This window comes from Salmo salar, chromosome ssa13, assembly GCF_905237065.1.
Source record: "Salmo salar chromosome ssa13, Ssal_v3.1, whole genome shotgun sequence".
Classification (NCBI taxonomy): Eukaryota; Metazoa; Chordata; class Actinopteri; order Salmoniformes; family Salmonidae; genus Salmo; species Salmo salar.
The window spans coordinates 73,051,491-73,069,246 of NC_059454.1; the positions used below are offsets into that span (position 1 = coordinate 73,051,491).

At 41.0% G+C, this 17,756-nt stretch overlaps 1 protein-coding gene across 3 annotated transcripts in view; it reads left to right on the plus strand.

The window, feature by feature from the left end:
- The first annotated feature begins 6,334 nt into the window (after nt 1-6,334).
- The window catches only part of ttc3 (tetratricopeptide repeat domain 3), a 46,731-nt gene continuing 35,309 nt past the window's right edge, over nt 6,335-17,756 (plus strand). Inside the window, exons 1-12 of one of the 3 annotated variants that reach the window (XM_014137269.2) lie at nt 6,335-6,423; nt 6,993-7,065; nt 7,207-7,249; nt 7,473-7,629; nt 7,729-7,810; nt 7,896-7,949; nt 9,017-9,149; nt 10,181-10,266; nt 13,753-13,847; nt 14,214-14,276; nt 14,382-14,436; nt 14,962-15,148. In XM_014137269.2, the coding sequence (XP_013992744.1) occupies nt 7,003-7,065; nt 7,207-7,249; nt 7,473-7,629; nt 7,729-7,810; nt 7,896-7,949; nt 9,017-9,149; nt 10,181-10,266; nt 13,753-13,847; nt 14,214-14,276; nt 14,382-14,436; nt 14,962-15,148 (1,018 nt within the window). In that variant the 5' untranslated portion in view covers nt 6,335-6,423; nt 6,993-7,002. The other 2 variants (XM_014137270.2, XM_014137271.2) reach the window with 2 other exon arrangements.

Here is a 17,756-nt window from a genome sequence, read left to right on the forward strand (position 1 = left end):
TATTACATACTCAATATAGGTCACAAATAGTGCGATTAGTATGAGTGTTCGAACACTGCTACTCTTTTCACACCAGCTCCGTGAAATCAGCGACATTGACTGGTCCCAAATCGCGCAAAAAGCTTCAAAATAAAGGTCCTCCGTTTACTTGAAATTGAGTTTGTTTCAAGATGCGTTCTATTTTTCTGATCCTATCCTCCCCGTGCATGCTATTTGGGGAGGTATTGAGGCTCATTGTTCTGTTCTAGTGGTTATTTAAGCAATAATGTACGAGGGGGTGTGGTATGACCATATATCACGGCTAAGGGTTGTTCTTGTGCACAACGCAGCTGCTCGCCAACGTAATTAGAACAGTCAAAAGTAATGTTTTTTTCATACTTGTGGTATACGGTCTCATATACCACGCTTTCAGGCAATCAGCATTCAGGGCTCGAACTACCCAGTTTATAATTGTAAATAGGTACTCACTTTGCCAAGGTGGGTAAATGAAATAAAACATGCAATCAGTACATGTTATTCTAATAAGTAGACATCGGAATGTGTATTAAACAGCAATGTTAAATATACATGAGTTGAAAAGGAGTTAATAGAAATGTCAATATTCTTCATTAAATAATATCTGGAATAATAGTTTCATTTATATTCCGTTAGATGGCACTGTTGTGCTGCTATTTTTATTGACTTGGCCAAAGCTTTTGATACAGTAGACCATTCCATTCTTGTGGGCCGGCTAAGGAGTATTGGTGTCTCTGAGGGGTCTTTGGCCTGGTTTGCTAACTACCTCTCTCAAGGAGTGCAGTGTATAAAGACAGAACATCTGCTGTCTCAGCCACTGCCTGTCACCAAGGGAGTACCCCAAGGCTCGATCCTAGGCCCCACGCTCTTCTCAATTTACATCAACAACATAGCTCAGGCAGTAGGAAGCTCACTCATCCATTTATATGCAGATGATACAGTCTTATACTCAGCTGGCCCCTCCCCGGATTTTGTGTTAAATGCTCTACAACAAAGCTTTTTTAGTGTCCAACAAGCTTTCTCTACCCTTAACCTTGTTCGGAACACCTCCAAAACAAAGGTCATGTGGTTTGGTAAGAAGAATGCACCTCTCCCCACAGGTGTGATTACTACCTCTGAGGGTTTAGAGCTTGAGGTAGTCACCTCATACAAGTACTTGGGAGTATAGCTAGACGGTACACTGTCCTTCTCTCAGCACATATTAAAGCTGCAGGCTAAAGTTACATTTATACTTGGTTTCCCCTATCGTAATCTCTCCTCTTTCACCCCAGATGCCAAAGTAACCCTGATACAGATGACCATCCTACCCATGCTAGATTACGTAGACGTAATTTATGGATCGGCAGGTAACGGTGCTCTTGAGCGGCTAAATGTTTTTTACCATTATGCCATCAGATTTGCCACCAATGCTCCTTATAGGACACATCACTGCACTCTATACTCCTCTGTAAACTGGTCATCTCTGTATACTAATCACAAGACCCACTGGTTGATGCTTATTTACAAAACCCTCTTAGGCCTCACTCCCCCCATCTGAGATATTTACTGCAGCCCTCATCTTCCACCCGTTCTGCCAGTCACATTCTGTTAAAGGTCCCCAAAGCACAGACATCCCTGGGTCGCACATCTTTTCAGTTCACTGCTGCTAGCAACTGGAACGAGCTGCAACAAACACTCAAACTGGGCAGTTTTATCTCAATCTCTTCATTCAAAGACTAAATCATGGACTCTTACTGACAGTTGTGGCTGCTTTGCGTGATGTATTGTTGTCTCTACCTTTTTGCCCCTTGTGCTGTTGTCTGTGTCCAATAATGTTTGTACCATGTTTTGTGCTACTACCATGTTGTGCTGCTGCTGCCATGTTGTGTTGCTACCAGCCTTCCCTGTAGCTCAGTTGGTAGAGCATGGTGTTTGCAACACCAGGGTTGTGGGTTCGATTCCCACGGGGGGCCAGCACAGAAAGAAAATGTATGAAATTGTATGAAATGTATGCATTCACTACTGTAAGTCGCTCTGGATAAGAGCGTCTGCTAAATGACTAAAATGTAAAATGTAAAATGTTGGTGTCTTGTTGTGTTGCTACCATGCTTTGTTATCATGTGTTGCTGCCATGCTATGTTGTTGTCTTAGGTTTCTCTTTATGTACTGTTGTGTTGTCTCTCTTGTCGTGATGTGTGTTTTGTCCTATATTTTTATTTTTTATAAAGTCCCCGCAGGAGGCCTTTTGGTAGGCCCTCATTGTAAAGAAGAATTTGTTCTTAACTGACTTACCTAGTTAAATAAAGGTTAAATGACTATAAAAAAATAACAGAACAGGATTAAATCATGTTTTGAAGAGAACAATTTTAAATTGGCCCTGTTTTTTATAAAGCTCTTCACAGTGCTTTTTCAGATAACCAGCCAACAACCTCAAAGAGCAAGCACAACGCAGAGACATAGAGAGAAAGAAAGAGATGGAGGGGAATTCCAGAGAGCAGTAGCGATTTTAGCAGGTAAATCTTGGCAAGGCAAAGTCCCTACATTTTTTGTTGATGCATGCCAGCAAGCCACTACACAAGACTAAACAATACATTAATTGCACTATAAACGGTGACGACAAACTGTTAGGGCCTGCCCCAACAGCAGAGTCCCAACACCTTACCACTGCTACACCTGGCTATCAGCAGATCCTTGTCTGGTAGCAAAACAGTTCATTCAGCCTCATTTACTGTCTTTAAAAAAACATAACTGATATGGTTGACTTGCTTAATTAAACAAATGTGGTTTCTACTGACAATTGAGATGTACATATGGCAAACAAATGTGGTTTCTACTGACAATTGAGACTGTCACGTTGCGTCAATTCGAATCTGGTATTAGGATATAAACAAACCATGCAACTTAGTTTTGCAATGATTATTTAATTCATAAATAGAATGATAGTACAAATGGAAAATATGATGTTCGTATATATACGGTCTCGCTGTGACACCACGCAGGGCAGACAGAGAAGAGAGCGTCACATCCTATTGTTCTCCCTTATATACTGACAGAGATAGTTCCCGCTCAATGCTGGCCTGTCAGGGCGGGGCTGAGCGTGGTTTAAACTTGCTCATCCTAACGTCGGCGTGCAGGCTGGTCCCAGCCTAGTGACGCACTTCCTGTCGCCGGGTGTAGTTCTTCTTGTCTTCAGCAGTTGATTTATCAGTAGTTTATATACTTAATATTGTAGCATAGCTTCCCCGGTATATTATATAGGTTATGCAAACAAATAGCCAGTTCAACCCTAACAAGATGTACAAATTATGGCATAAGGGGACAATGAGAGGATAAAAAGAAATCTGTAATTTCGATCAAGACATTAATGAGCGAGCTAGGATGGACGTAGTCAATACAACTATTTGTTCAGCACTTTTGAAATGTATGGCGACAGAATTCAGAACATGGGCCGTTCTTACAATATTCTCCCTGTACACCAAGTCAGAACCGAAGGATAAATAAAGGGGGCATATAAGCAGACAATGAAAACTCTTACAATATTCAAAGATGACATTTCTCTAAAACAGGCTATAGGCTAAATTTGCACCTCAAAGTCAGAACAGTAGGTTAAGAAAATTATTATATACATATCTCGCAGGCATATTACACAATTAATGCAGCAGCATACAATACATTTTTGGACTCCCTTTGTTGTGCTGTGCTCACTTGAACAGGAAGGTGGTGCGGCGGTCCTACTTGTGGGCTCTAGAAAGAGGCCCAAAATCCCAACTTGGAATTCAGAGTTGGATGACCGTTCCAAATTATTTGACGCATTTTCCCAGTCGGAGCTAGTTTTATCCGAGTTCGCAGTTGTATTGAACTCACTGAAGTCTGAGATTTCCCAGATCCGAGTTTCCAGTTCTTTTGAATGCGGCAGAAGTCATGCTGGACTGACAGCATGTCAGTGTCTGGCCCATGGCAACCCCTTTTTCGTGATATCCAATTGGTAGTTACGATCTTGTCTCATCACTGCAATTCCTCTACGGACTCAGCGAAGGTCAAGAACCAAGCTGCCGCACTGCTTCTTGACACACTGCTCGCTTAACCCGGAATCCAGCTGTACCAATGTGTCAGAGGAAACTCTGTCGAACTGACGACCGAAGTCGACCGACCGGTCCTCCACAAGAAGTTGCTAGAGCACGATGAGACAAGGACATCCCAGCCGGTCAAACCCTCCCCTAACCCGGACGACGCTGGGCCAATTGTGTGCCGTACCATGCGTCTCCGGGTCACGGCCGGCTGTGACACAGCCTGGTATCAAACCCGGGCTGCAGTGGCTCCTTTGCACTCGTTGTTGAATTTGCGATTTCCAACTTGTTGTGGAATATTTGTGTTCAATGGCCGATGGGCACCGATACGTTCTATAATTTATCTTTATTTGACAAGGATTGAAAAGGATTTGCCAGTAGATTGCCGACTTGATGCATGATGATGACTGCTTGTCTAGCTTGCTAGCTAAGATTTTGAAATTATGATATGACGTGATCAGTCCAATCAAAGCTAAGGTAGATATGTGATTTGATGTCATTTTATCTGTGTCCAATGACCTTGAGCCTTCTTGGATGGGCACTTCTAATATAAGTCTATAGCAGCACCCAAGAGGCTTGAATTCTTTAGTTCTACCCGTAGATTCTGCGGTGACGTGGTGTCCCCATGAGGGATAGAACACTGAGCCAGTCACTGCACAACTAGAGAACATTACCAACCCCTGGGCTCCGTATTTTCCACTGGCTGCCCCACCACCACAGAAAGCACTAAGCTAGGGTGAAATACCTGCATTTTGGAGCTGCTTTACTCAAGAAAGCAAAAAAGAGACCATGTTTGTATGCAGCTTTACTAACTCAAGGTTTATTTTTTTTAACATTGTTTGCAAACTGATATGTGACAGGTATTAATGTCAAAATAACATACAAAACAGAAGATGTTTTATTTTTTATTATATATATTTTTTGCTAAACAGCATCGCCACAGAGAGAGCATGCCTAAAATCACACAATACACCAGTTAAGGGTTGACAGTAGTTTAAAACCATTAATACTTCCAACAACAGGGTTGGTATTGTGTTGTTATTTTTTTAACTACTGTTAACTCTACCTCTATGGGATTGGTGTGTCCCCCGCGGGACAGTTGAGCTAACGTAGGCTAATATGATTAGCATGAGGTTCTAAGTAACAAAACCCAAAAAATCCCAGGGCATATGTAACCGATGTGAAATGACTAGTTAGTTAGCGGTGGTGCGCGCTAATAGCATTTCAATCAGTGACGTCACTCGCTCTGAGACTTGAAGTAGGGTTTCCCCTTGCGATGCAAGGGCCGTGGCCTTTGTGGCGCGATGGGTAACGATGCTATGTAACCGATGTGAAATGGCTAGTTAGTTAGCGGTGGTGCGCGCTAATAGCGTTTCAATCAGTGACGTCACTCGCTCTGAGACTTGAAGTAGGGCCGCGGCTTTTGTGGCGCGATGGGTAACGATGCTTCGGTGGGTGTCAGTTGTTGATGTGTGCAAGGGTCCCTGGTTCGAGCCCGGGTTGGGGCGAAGAGAGTGACGGAACCTACACTGTTACACATAGACATATCTGATATGGACAGAAAGCTTAATTTCTTGTTCATCTAACTGCACTGTCCAATTTATAGTAGCTATTACAGTGAAATAATACCATGCTATTGTTTGAGAAGAGTGCACAATTATGAACTTGAAAATGTAATAATAAACTAATTAGGCATATTTGGGCAGTCTTGATACACCATTTTGAACAGATATGCAATGGTTCATTGGATCAGTCTAAAACTTTGCACATACACTGATGCCACCTAGTGGCCAACATCTAAATTGTGCCTGGGCTGGAATAATACATTATGGCCTTTCTCTTGCATTTCAAAGATGATGGTACAAAAATAAATAACGCATGGTTTTTTTCTTTGTATTATCTTTTACCAGATCTAATGTGTTATATTCTCCTACATTCATTTCACATTTCCACAAACGTCAATGTGTTTCCTTTCAAATGGTATTAAGAATATGCATATCCTCGCTTCAGGTTCTGAGCTACAGGCAGTTAGATTTGGGTATTTAATTTTAGACAAAAATTGAAAAAAAGCGTCTGCTCCTTAAGAGGTTTTTAACTGGTGTACTAGCTTAACAAATGAGACAGTAAAACGATCTTTGTTAATTGATTTCAATAATATATTGTTCGTTTTTTCAGTACATGTATGTTTAAGTCACTTTGAACTATTGTTGTGATTTTAAATCAGAAAAACGTGGTTTTCTGTAACGTTCAAGTAAAATAAAAATCTACGGGACTTTTATTTTGAAATGTAGCCGTATTATCAGCAACGCCTGCTCTGTGGTAAACTGAGCATGTTGCCATAAAAGACAAGTGAACAAGAAAGGTAGGTTGGTGTGTGCTGTCCCATATTTTTTTTGTAGCGTGTCTAACAGTATTTCATGCTCGCGGTGTCCAGATTTCTAAATGTTGTTTTTTTTTCACGGTAAAGCCATTAAAAAACCGCGCCAAGTTGCTAGCTAACAAACGATTGCTTAACGTTAGCTAACTTTCAAGGTGAGTGCGAGGCTTCTGGCAGTCAGACAGATGTTCCCTTCCCCCATCTGCAGTTGGCTAACCAAACAATGACTCTATTAGATGGGTATTGTTAGGAAACACAATTTAGTTGTAACGTTAGTTAGCTAACGTTAACTTAGTTAGCCAAGTTATATGACCGCAGAACTAACGTTAGCTATAATTTTGGTTTAACGTTTCCAACGTCGTTAGCCATCTCCAAACATAGCTCTTTAGCCGTCAATTCACATGTGGTACGTTAACTTGGTACACTTTCGTTGAGTAATAATAGCTAGTTAACATTAGTTAAGTTGGCTAGTTTGTTGACAACGCAGTTAACTAAATAACATAGCTAACGTTATTGTGTATTGTCACTGGGCTAAATTATGATTCTTGTTTCAGACTTCCCAAAATGTCAGATTCAGACTCCGGTCCAGAGTTTTTGGACTGCGACATCAGACACGGGGCGAAACTTGTGAGTAACAAGGATGGTTGACTGTAATTTTAAATAGTGAAGTAAGTTAGTACCGGTGAGCTAACTACATCCTTTTGAAAATGGACTACTAATGTAATAAATGTGGCAGTACGTCATTATTAACCTTATGTTCTTCCTCAGATCTATGACAAAGACAGTCCCTTTGTAGCCCTGCAACCTCCAGGTAAGAAGTAGAACACTAGCTAGTTCCTTACACATAAATACCTAGCTAGCTAGTACTGACTCTCACATTGTGGTTGGAAATGGGTATTGGGAGTGGACAGGTGTGACCCAGATCCTCCACTATCAGAGACTACAAACATATCTATTCAAGGTGGATGTTGAAGATTACATGGGAAAAAATAACATTCATTTTCACTTGTATCACACTGTGTTTAATGTTGCAGATGTTATATATGAGCGATGGAATAAAATCCCTGTCATTTTGAAAAAGAAGGCGGCCCAGTTAATGAAATTGTATGCCTTTTGGTACCACATTCTGCTGCGTCAAGAGAATCACAACACCACACGCTGGGCTGTGCAAGTGGGCTTCCTAGACTCAAAGTAAGAACAATGACTTGCAAATTAATTGTAACTCCCCTGTCTCACATTTGTCGTTCCGTAGTAGTGTTAATGTGCATGTTTTCTTTTCACTTTCTCTAGTGTCAGCAATGACTTGAGTCTGAAGAGACTGCACAAGATAGAAATATTGGAAGCTATCCTCAGAGCGATGGAAAAAGGATGTGTAAGTTCCTTGTTACAATAAATGGAACCATACAGGAATTGCAGTGTTGAACCTGAAGGCTCATGTTGTCACTTTTCTCTTCCAGTTATTAGAAGATCAAACAAGGCATATGATCTGGATAAGCAATAAATTTAACTTGGTAAGTGTAATGCATGCCTATGGTGCACTGAAAATGCAAATATTCTGCATCTTCACTGCTTTCTCTTGCTCATATCTTTCCAAATAGAGCAACATGGTTTCTTCTCTTTTCTAATATGGAAGTATCCACTCAGCACAATAATTATTCATAAGAATACAAGAATGTTCTCTTCATGCCAAGAAAATGGGGCAAAATTCTACTTACTGTTTGAGGTATCCAAAGAGTGGGGTGCCAATATTCATTGTTTTAACTCAACAACTTATTTACACCCTGCTGGTACATAGCCAAGCAAAGGAAATCGAAATGTCCTGTTTGGTGCTCTTAAATTTGAATCGTTGATTGCGTTAAGACAAGCTCAACCTGATTTGTCACATGGAATACCTAGCAACCTGGTGCGCATGAACTTCCCACCCATGGGTGTATTGTCTTCTGGTTGCCGTGGAGTTGCCTAGGCAAAGAACTCTGTAAATATTGTACAACATTAGCATTTAATTGTTTGGTCTTGACTCCATTGCAGAATTGGGGTAAAGTGTTTTTTTTTGGCTCATTGCTAGCATGCTAGATGGCTGTTGGATTCAAATAATGTAGCCCTGGCTTTGTTTCGTCTGTTGGGAGGAATTACAGTAAGTACTGCATGCTGTCCAGAGATTGGGGGGAGGCTCAGGAACTGTTCTTAACCACAGCCAAGATGTGGTGGCTATCCATGTGCTTTTCGACAGCTGTGGCATCACCCAGGTGGGTGCTACATGTTTGGCAATTGAGGAACTGACTGTCGGAGAAGCAGATGTGGTACACCGATGAAGTGGTCCGTTCCCGTTTGTTAGACTTTCTCTCTGGCTGTACCATCGATGCCCCCTATGCTGAAGTGACACTGCCTTTCCAGTACAAACTGCCTCAACCCCCACCCTTTCACCTGAAGCCAAAATGGGGGATGTTTAATCTCCCATCTGTACCACCTCAATTTATTTTTTTGCTTTGAGAATTTTCTGTAATAATCAGCGCTATACAAGTTGTTATGATGGTGAAGGCTAGAGGTGTTTTGTTGACTGGTACCTCTCTGTGGCTAGCATGTGCCGGAGGTCCTGGACGACGCGATACGCTGGCTGGAGCGGACAGGAGAGCCCCGCATCAAGCTGCGGGTTCAGGAGCTGGGCCCCAGAGGGAACTGCTTTGCTGCCCTGCAGCTCATCTTCACTGAATGTAAGAACCACTGTCGGGCAGTGTGTCCTCCATTGCTGTTAATATGGTGGTCTGATATACTGTCTGTAAGCCTCATACTGATGTTTTTTCAGCCTTCTCACACTAGATCTTAACCTACTAATGCCTGTTTAGGGCTTAGTGGTAGGTAGCTTGTGGAGGCTGAAAGGTGAAACATGGTAGATGGGCAGTGATATCTAAACTTCATCAGCGAGGGCCTTGTTTTTTTTAAGCCAGAATTTCTAGAGACACCCAAATCTGACAACCTTAAAATGTGTGATTTGCTGCTTTTTTTGTTACATAAAAAGTCAATTCATTACAAATAATTATTAATCAAAATTACAAACCAATAAATGCCTTAGATTATTTCTGAAACATTTGTATTTTGTCCCATACAATCTCTATTCTTAACTGTTTTGTGTTCCGGCCCTCCAAATCAAACTTTATTTGTCACATGCGCCAAATAAAACAAGTGTAGACCTTACCGTGAAATGCTTATAAGTAACGGATGGAACTTCTCTGCTGACACCAGAGCAGAGTAAAAGGCAATTGACAGGAGTGTTTGGGTGTCAGAGTTCTTAAACTGCTTTTGCCCCTTTAATACTGGTCAGTCAGTCCTTAAACAGGGCAATGGTTCCTAAGTCTTCTGTGGGCCAGGGGGAACTAGTCCACATAGGAAGAGGCGTAGCCTGCCTTACTTCCAGTCAAAGGAGCGCTTCACCAGCCGGTAGAAGTTACGATTGTGCTCCCGGAGGTAGGAGCGTAGCTGTTGCAGCACGGTACTGTTGACGGCCGGGTGGGGACGCCCTTTGGACTCGTGCAGGCAGCATGTGACAAAGTTTGCTTTGATCTCTATTCTTAACTGTTTTGTCTCCCCCCGCCCGCAATTCCCGTGTGATCCTGACTTTGAATGTTACTGGGCTATAGGCTAGAATACCACTGTGCAATTAAATATGACATTGTTTATTCTGGCAACTTGGCAACTTGGTTAGCAGTGAATGGGTCCCAATCCAAACATGAACTTCTCTCATCAGATGCCCACTATACACAGGCCATGGGAGTCAACAGAAAAAAAATGATGCGAGAGCTTGCACAGGACCCCGGCCAATGGTCTATTGAGGTAAGAACCTGTAATTTATGTCATCCTTGAAGGACTCCATGCCCTCACCTTATTTTATGTAAAAATTGTGACGATTTGGAAAATGAATTTACTACAATCGTTTCGTTCCGATCAGCAAAATAAAGTTCTGAACCGGTTCGAACCAAAAAGTACTGTTTATTGTTTTACCTGTAAAATAACTTTTTATTTAGCTCATTAACCTCTTGGGGCTATGTGGGACGCTAGCGTGCCACCCGTGGTGCACCCTATCAACAGCAGGTGCATTTCAAGAGCGGCAAATTTGAAACCAAATAAATGTCAAAATTAAGATTTTTCAAACATACAACTATTTTACACCCTTTGAAAGATAAACATCTCCTTAATCTAACCACGTTGTCCGATTTCAAAAAGGTTTTACGGCGAAAGCATAAAGTTAGATTATGTTAGGAGAGTACATTGACAATAGCTGTGTGTAATGTTTTGTCAATTCAAAGACAGGGTCACCAAAACCATAAAACCAGCTAAAATGATGCACTAACCTTTTACAATCTCCATCAGATGACACTCCTAGGACATTATGTTAGACAATGCATGCATTTTTAGTTCTATCAAGTTCATATTTATATCCAAAAACAGCGTTTTACATCCAAAAAGATCCGTGTTAGCACATGATCTAAGCCAGCCGGACTTCTCGTCATGAACGAGGGGAAAACACTATATTTACGTTCGTTCAAACATGTCAAACGTTGTATAGCATAAATCATTAGGGCCTTTTTTAACCAGAACATGAATAATATTCAAGGTGGACGAATGCATTCTCTTTTAAAACGTTTTGGAACGAGGGTACCCAACATGACCTCGCACGCCAGAGTCTAATCGGCCATCACCGTTCCAAGGCTCTTGTTCGGTCAGATCTCAAAGTAGAAGATTCAAAACACTTTGTAAAGGCTGGTGACATCTAGTGGAACCAATAGGAAGTGCCAAAACATTAATCAGCCCCTGTGTGTTTCAATGGCATAGGCTTAACCTCTATGGGCTAGCGTCCCACCCGTGGTGCACTCCATCAACAGCAGGTGCATTTCAAGAGTGGCCAATTTGAATCCAAATAAATGTCAAAATTCAAATTTTTCAAACATACAACTATTTTACACCCTTTGAAAGATAAACATCTCCTTAATCTAACCACGTTGTCCGATTTCAAAAAGGTTTTACGGCGAAAGCATAAATTTAGAGTATGTTAGGACAGTACATTTACAAGAGTTGTGTGTAATGTTGTGCCAATTCAAAGACAGGCGTCACCAAAACCATAAATCAGCTAAAATTATGCACTAACCTTTTACAATCTCCAACAGATGACACTCCTAGGACATTGTGTTAGACAATGCATGCATTTTTAGTTCTATCAAGTTCATATTTATATCCAAAAACAGCGTTTTACTGTGGCGTTGATGTTCAGGAAATCGTTTCCCTCCAATAACCGGCAGTCAAGTCAGCACCACAAATTAAATAATTAAAATTAGGAAACATTGGTAAAATATTATATTGTCATTTAAAGAATTATAGATTTACATCTCTTGAACGCAATCAACTTGCCAGATTTAAAAATAACCTTACTGGGAAATCACACTTTGCAATAATCTGAGCACTGCGCCCAGAAAAATACGCGTTGCGATAGACTAGCCGCCATGTTGGGGAGATCTAAAATCGAAAATACTATGTAAATAATCCATTACCTTTGATTCTCTTCATCAGATGTCACTTCCAGGTATCACAGGTCCATAACGAATGTAGTTTTGTTCAAAAAAGCTCATTTATGTCCAAAAATCTCTGTCTTGTTAGCACATGATCTAAGCCCGCCGGACTTCACTTCATGAACGAGGGGAAAAAATATATTTACGTTCGTTCGAACATGTCAAACGTTGTATAGCATAAATCATTAGGGCCTTTTTTAACCAGAACATGAATAATATTCAAGGTGGACGAATGCATACTCTTTTATAACGTATTGGAACGAGGGTACCCAACATGAACTCGCGCGCCAGGTGTCTAATGGGCCATCATCGTTCCATGGCTCTTGTTCGGTCAGATCTCCCTCCAGAAGACTCAAAACACTTTGTAAAGGCTGGTGACATCTAGTGGAAGCAATAGGAAGTGCCAAAATATTCCTCAGCCCCTGTGTTTTTCAATGGGATAGGTTTAAAGGTAATACAACACATCAGGTATCCACTTCCTGTCAGAAAATGTCTCAGGGTTTTGCCTGCCAAATGAGTTCTGTTATACTCAGACACCATTCAAACAGTTTTAGAAACTTTAGGGTGTTTTCTATCCATATATAATAAGTATATGCATATTCTAGTTACTGGGTAGGATTAGTAACCAGATTAAATCGGGTACGTTTTTTTATCCAGCCGTGAAAATACTGCCCCCTAGCCCCAACAGGTTAAATTATCCAATCAGTGGATAGAGTAGGCAAACTAGTTAACATTTTTGATTGACAGAGAAGTGTAGCCTATGGCTCAATTTGACACATTTTGCAGGTGGGCAGAAAGGGTTGAGGAGGCTTGAAGTGCTGGGCATTTTATGACATGCATTATCTGAATTGGGTCCAAATAATTATATCTAGGAGGAGTGGCTTCTATGGCGGAACTTTGCATTTCCTTTTGAGTTAGCTAGCTAACAATCTTGTGTGTGCAGAGCGGCACCAGAATTTAAAACCCATCTTACCATTTTGTAGTTAATAAATCCAATGTGAAATGTGATGACTAGGCCTATAGTATTCTTAACTAGCATTGAAGAAGTGAATCTAATCTTCTGTTGCTAATTAAAAATATTTATCTTCTGAATCAAGCTTGTAACATCAAGACAGTATCATATCAAATGTATTTATAAAGCCCTTCTTACAGCAGCTGATATCTCACAGTGCTGTACAGAAACCCAGCCTAAAACCCCCAAAAGCAAGCAATGCAGGTGTAGAAGCACGGTGGCTAGGAAAAACTCCCTAGAAAGGCCAGAACCTAGGAAGAAACCTAGAGGAACCAGGCTATGAGGTGGCCAGTCCTCCTCTGGCTGTGCCGGGTGGAGATTATAACAGAACATGGCCAAGATGTAGTAGTCTGTTCTTTGGGAGGGGCAGGTAGCCTAAACATGCAACGGTTTTCATATTACAGGTAGATACTCAAACTTTTTCTAGTAACAGTGGGCTTTGCATAGGCACTTAGTGGGACTAAAACAATTCCTAGAACATAAAATCACTTAACTGGTTCCCATGCTTCTAAAATAACGGTTATGATCCGGAACATTATGGATCACTTTCATTCTGTGCCTTCAATGTTTTCCATTTCTGTTCTATTCCCTGAACTGGTTCCAACCCCTGATAGTATGTTTTAGATGTATAGCAGATGTTTTTTTAATGACCTAAGTTGATGGATAGGTTAGTGTCGATTTACATGAATTCTGACATGTTTTTTCTATTAGGATTTTGTCAACTTTTTTCCCTCCTTTCCTCAGAAAAGTGAAGAGATGAAGACTAGAGGAAATGATCAGTTTCAGAAAAAGAAATATGATGCAGCAGTCAAGTGTTACTCAAAAGCCATCAAATATCAGTAAGTGGTATTTTTGGTTTTAACATCGGATTTACGTACTATTGGAATGTTGGACAATATAACATGCGCCTGTGATTGCATCAAGTCAGGCTGTTACCCATTACCGCTTCCCAATGTGTTATTGTCACACTACCTTTTTGATTTCATTGTTTATTCATGTGTTTTATTCAAGTGACTAACACCCTGCTGAACATGTTTGTTTATTGCACCATAAATGTCGCTGAAGTGTAAACTCTACTTTGACCACAACTCACTTTCCCATTTGGTCTGTCAAAATGGACCAGAATGGTGTACTTAACTACTCATAAATAAATACAAATTTGTATCAATTTCTTGTTTGATAACATAATCCTATCTATTTTTCAGCCCTGAAAACCACATTATCTATGGGAACCGAGCCCTTTGTTATATCCGTAGTGAAAAATATCTGTAAGTCCTACAAACTATAAACATATGATAAACAGACCTGTTTGTGTAGGACACTTACACAAACCCATTAAACATGTTTAATGATCAAGGCATCATTTGTTACAGAAAAGCTGTTGGGGATGGAAAACGAGCCACTTTAATACAACCAGAGTGGGCAAAGGTATGCAATTCTCCCACGGCCACATCTGAATTTCCGTTGCGATTGCCCTCAGCTTAAAGGGATATTTCGGGATTTATGTAGTTCCCCAGGGTCAGATGAACTTGTGGATATCATTCCAGTCATTGTGCTAATGCTAGTTAGCAATTTTACTAAAGCTAGTTGGCAACTTCAAATGCAAAGACAAATGGTATCCACAAGTTCATCTGACCCTGGGGAAGTAAATAAAGGGCTTCGTTGCCGAAATCACAAACTATCCCTTTAAGCAAGATTCATCAAATATCTGAAGATCAAACCCATTGATGGTGGTGAAATGAATACATTTTAGTCAGCTCTTTGTTATGACTGACCAGCAAGCTAGTTCTATTGATCTAAAATCAAAATGTTTTTTTTTCAGTGAGGCATGAAATGCTCAACATTCTACAAAAAGGTTATGTTGTATGATTGTAATGGAATGTTAATGCCTAAAGTACTATCATTCCTAAAATGTCTGGCATCTTCCCTTCCTCTGTGGTCTGTGTATGTCAGGGTCACTACCGGTACTGTGAGGCGCTGTTCCTACTGGGGGAACACAAGCAGGCGATAGAGGCCAACGAGTGGGGCCAGACCCTGTGCAAGGCTGACCCAGAGGGCATGAAGGACCTGCTGCAGCAACATGCCAAGTTCAACATAGAGATGGAGGAGAGCAAGTGCCACCGGGCAGAGGAACGCAAAGGTAACGGAAATTCGCCCACATAACTTTATATTAAAACCAACTGATCATGTAGGAAAACATAATTACTAGGATCAATTTGGGGATGATTGTAAGAATTGGCTTGTGGTTAACAAGATTAATTTGGCGCCTTGTAAAACTAGCGATTTACCGTGACAAATCAAAGGGATGGTTAAAAACCCTCCCAACAAGAGCTTGTCCCACCGCCATAAATTTTTCGCATATCCAATAGCAGGAAGTGGGGGTGGCTAATCCTAACTCTACCCAGAGGGTACCTCCATATGAAGTTGGGGGAAGATATGGAAAATAATCATCTTTGTTTACAGTGGGTTCGGAAAGTATTCAGACACCTTGAGTTTTTCTGAGTTTATGTTACAGCTTTATTCTAAAATGGATTAATTGTTTTCCCCTCAATCTTAACACAATACCCCATAATGATAAAGCAAAATCAGGTTTTTAGGGATGTTTGCAAATGTATTAAATAACATAAGTATTCAGACTACGGATGCTCCGCTGTATCGGTGAACATATCGGAATCGGACGATATTAGCTAAAAATACAAACGCCGGTATCGGCCGATATCTAGTTTAACACCCGATGTGCACAACCGATGTCAAAGCTGACGTGCATACCGATGTAACGAAGGTACACGATGTAACGAAGGTACACGATGTAACGATTGTACACGATGCAACACAGCAGCTAAACTAGCCCACAATGTCTGCTGTGTGGGTCAAGCAGTCATTTGAAAGGAACAAAATTTCAGCGAGACCACTCGAAGGTGAAATCCATTAAAGCCAAGATAATGGAATTCATTGCCCTTGACAATCAACCTTTCTGTTGTGGTTGATGGCTTTCGCCGACTGGTCGAGCACCGGTTAACACTACCAAGTGCGCTATTTTCTGCTGTTGCCCTACTGGAGTTGCACAGTAATAGCGTCACTATTAGCTTCACAACATGCATACTATGGAATGCCGTTTGGGTCTTTGCGTGTCAAAAAAGATAGGTGCACAGTCAAAGCTGTACAAAAGTCAGCCAACACCGGCCATGAACAATGTTTACAATACCGTGTTGGTAAAGTATAATTTGTTTGACCGCAACTTCTGGGGTAGCTAGCGTTAGCTTGGTACCTAGCTAGCACCAATACAACAGCCTGAAAACAATAACCAGTATAACCTGCAGTCATCATTATTCTTAGCAATGATTTAGGAATCCTTAAGTATTGTTCGCTTAATGAAATTTAACTTCAGTTCATGAAATTAAGTAGCTGGCTAGCTACTTAACCCTGTTCCCCAAAGCAAATGTTATAAGCAGCCAGCTAGCTTCATCTGGCTAGTGAGGCTCGCTCGGACTGAGTTATGTGTTAAACTAGCCACAATAAGGTTTAGGCACAATAGTCGAATTTGCGGTTTGCCTTCAAAATAAGTGTCTTTGACAGTGATGCGAATTATGCCATACTTTTAATGAAGGCTAACCGCAAAGTCCACTATTGTGGCTAATCCTTATTGTGGCTAGCTTCACAGAGATGGGTCCGACCACCATTAATCAAATAAACTATTATAACCCTAATTTATTTTAGATGACACCTAGCTATTTAGTTAGGACTATAGCTACTGAAACAGATGCCGTTTTGCTATGTTTTTGGGAAGAACATTGTTTGCACCCATGACCTAGCTTTTTTTTATGACCAGCACTGTAGGTGCACAAGGCATCTTTATCAGCATCAAAGCATACGTATCGATGAATTGGATGGTGCCAGGTTTCCTCAAGACTTGACACTTGGTGTTCAGGCCTAAGTTCAATTGGTTTCATCAGACTAGAGAATCTGGTTTCTCATGGTCTGAGTCTTTAGGTGCCTTTTAGTAATTTCCAAGCCGGCTGTCATGCCTTTTACTGAAGAGTGGCTTCTGTCTGGACACTCTACCATAAATTCCTGATTGGTGGAGTGGTGCAGAGATGGTTGTCCATCTGGAAGGTTCTCCCAGAGGAACTCTGGAGCCATGTCAGTGCTCATTGTGTTCTTGGTCACCTCCTTGACCAAGGCCCTTCTCCCCTGATTGCTCCGTTTGGCCTGGTGGCCAGCTCTAGGAGGAGTCTTGGTGTTTCCAAACTTCTTCCATTTAATAATGGAGGCCGCTGTGTTCTTGGGACCTTAAATGCTGTGAAATGTTTTGGACCCTTCCCCAGATCAGTGCCTCGACACAATCCTGTCTCGGAGCTCTATGGACAATTCCTTCGACCTCATGGCTTGGTTTTTGCTCTGACATGCATTGTCAATTGTGGGACCTTTATATAGACTGGTGTGTGCCTTACCAAATCATGTCCAATCAATTGAATTTTCCACAGCTGGACTCTAATCAAGTTTTAGATACACCTCAAGGATGATCAATGGAAACAGGATGCACCTGAGCTCAGTTGAGTCTCATAGCAAAGGGTCTGAAGTCTTATGTAATTAAGATATTTGTTTAAAAAAAAGAATTGCAAAACTTTTTAAACTTGTGTTCGCATGTCACCATAGGGGTTTTGTGTAGATTGAGGAAAAAAATATTTTATTTCTTTTAGAACAAGGCTGTAATTTAACAGTGGAAACTCAAGGTGTCTGAATACTTT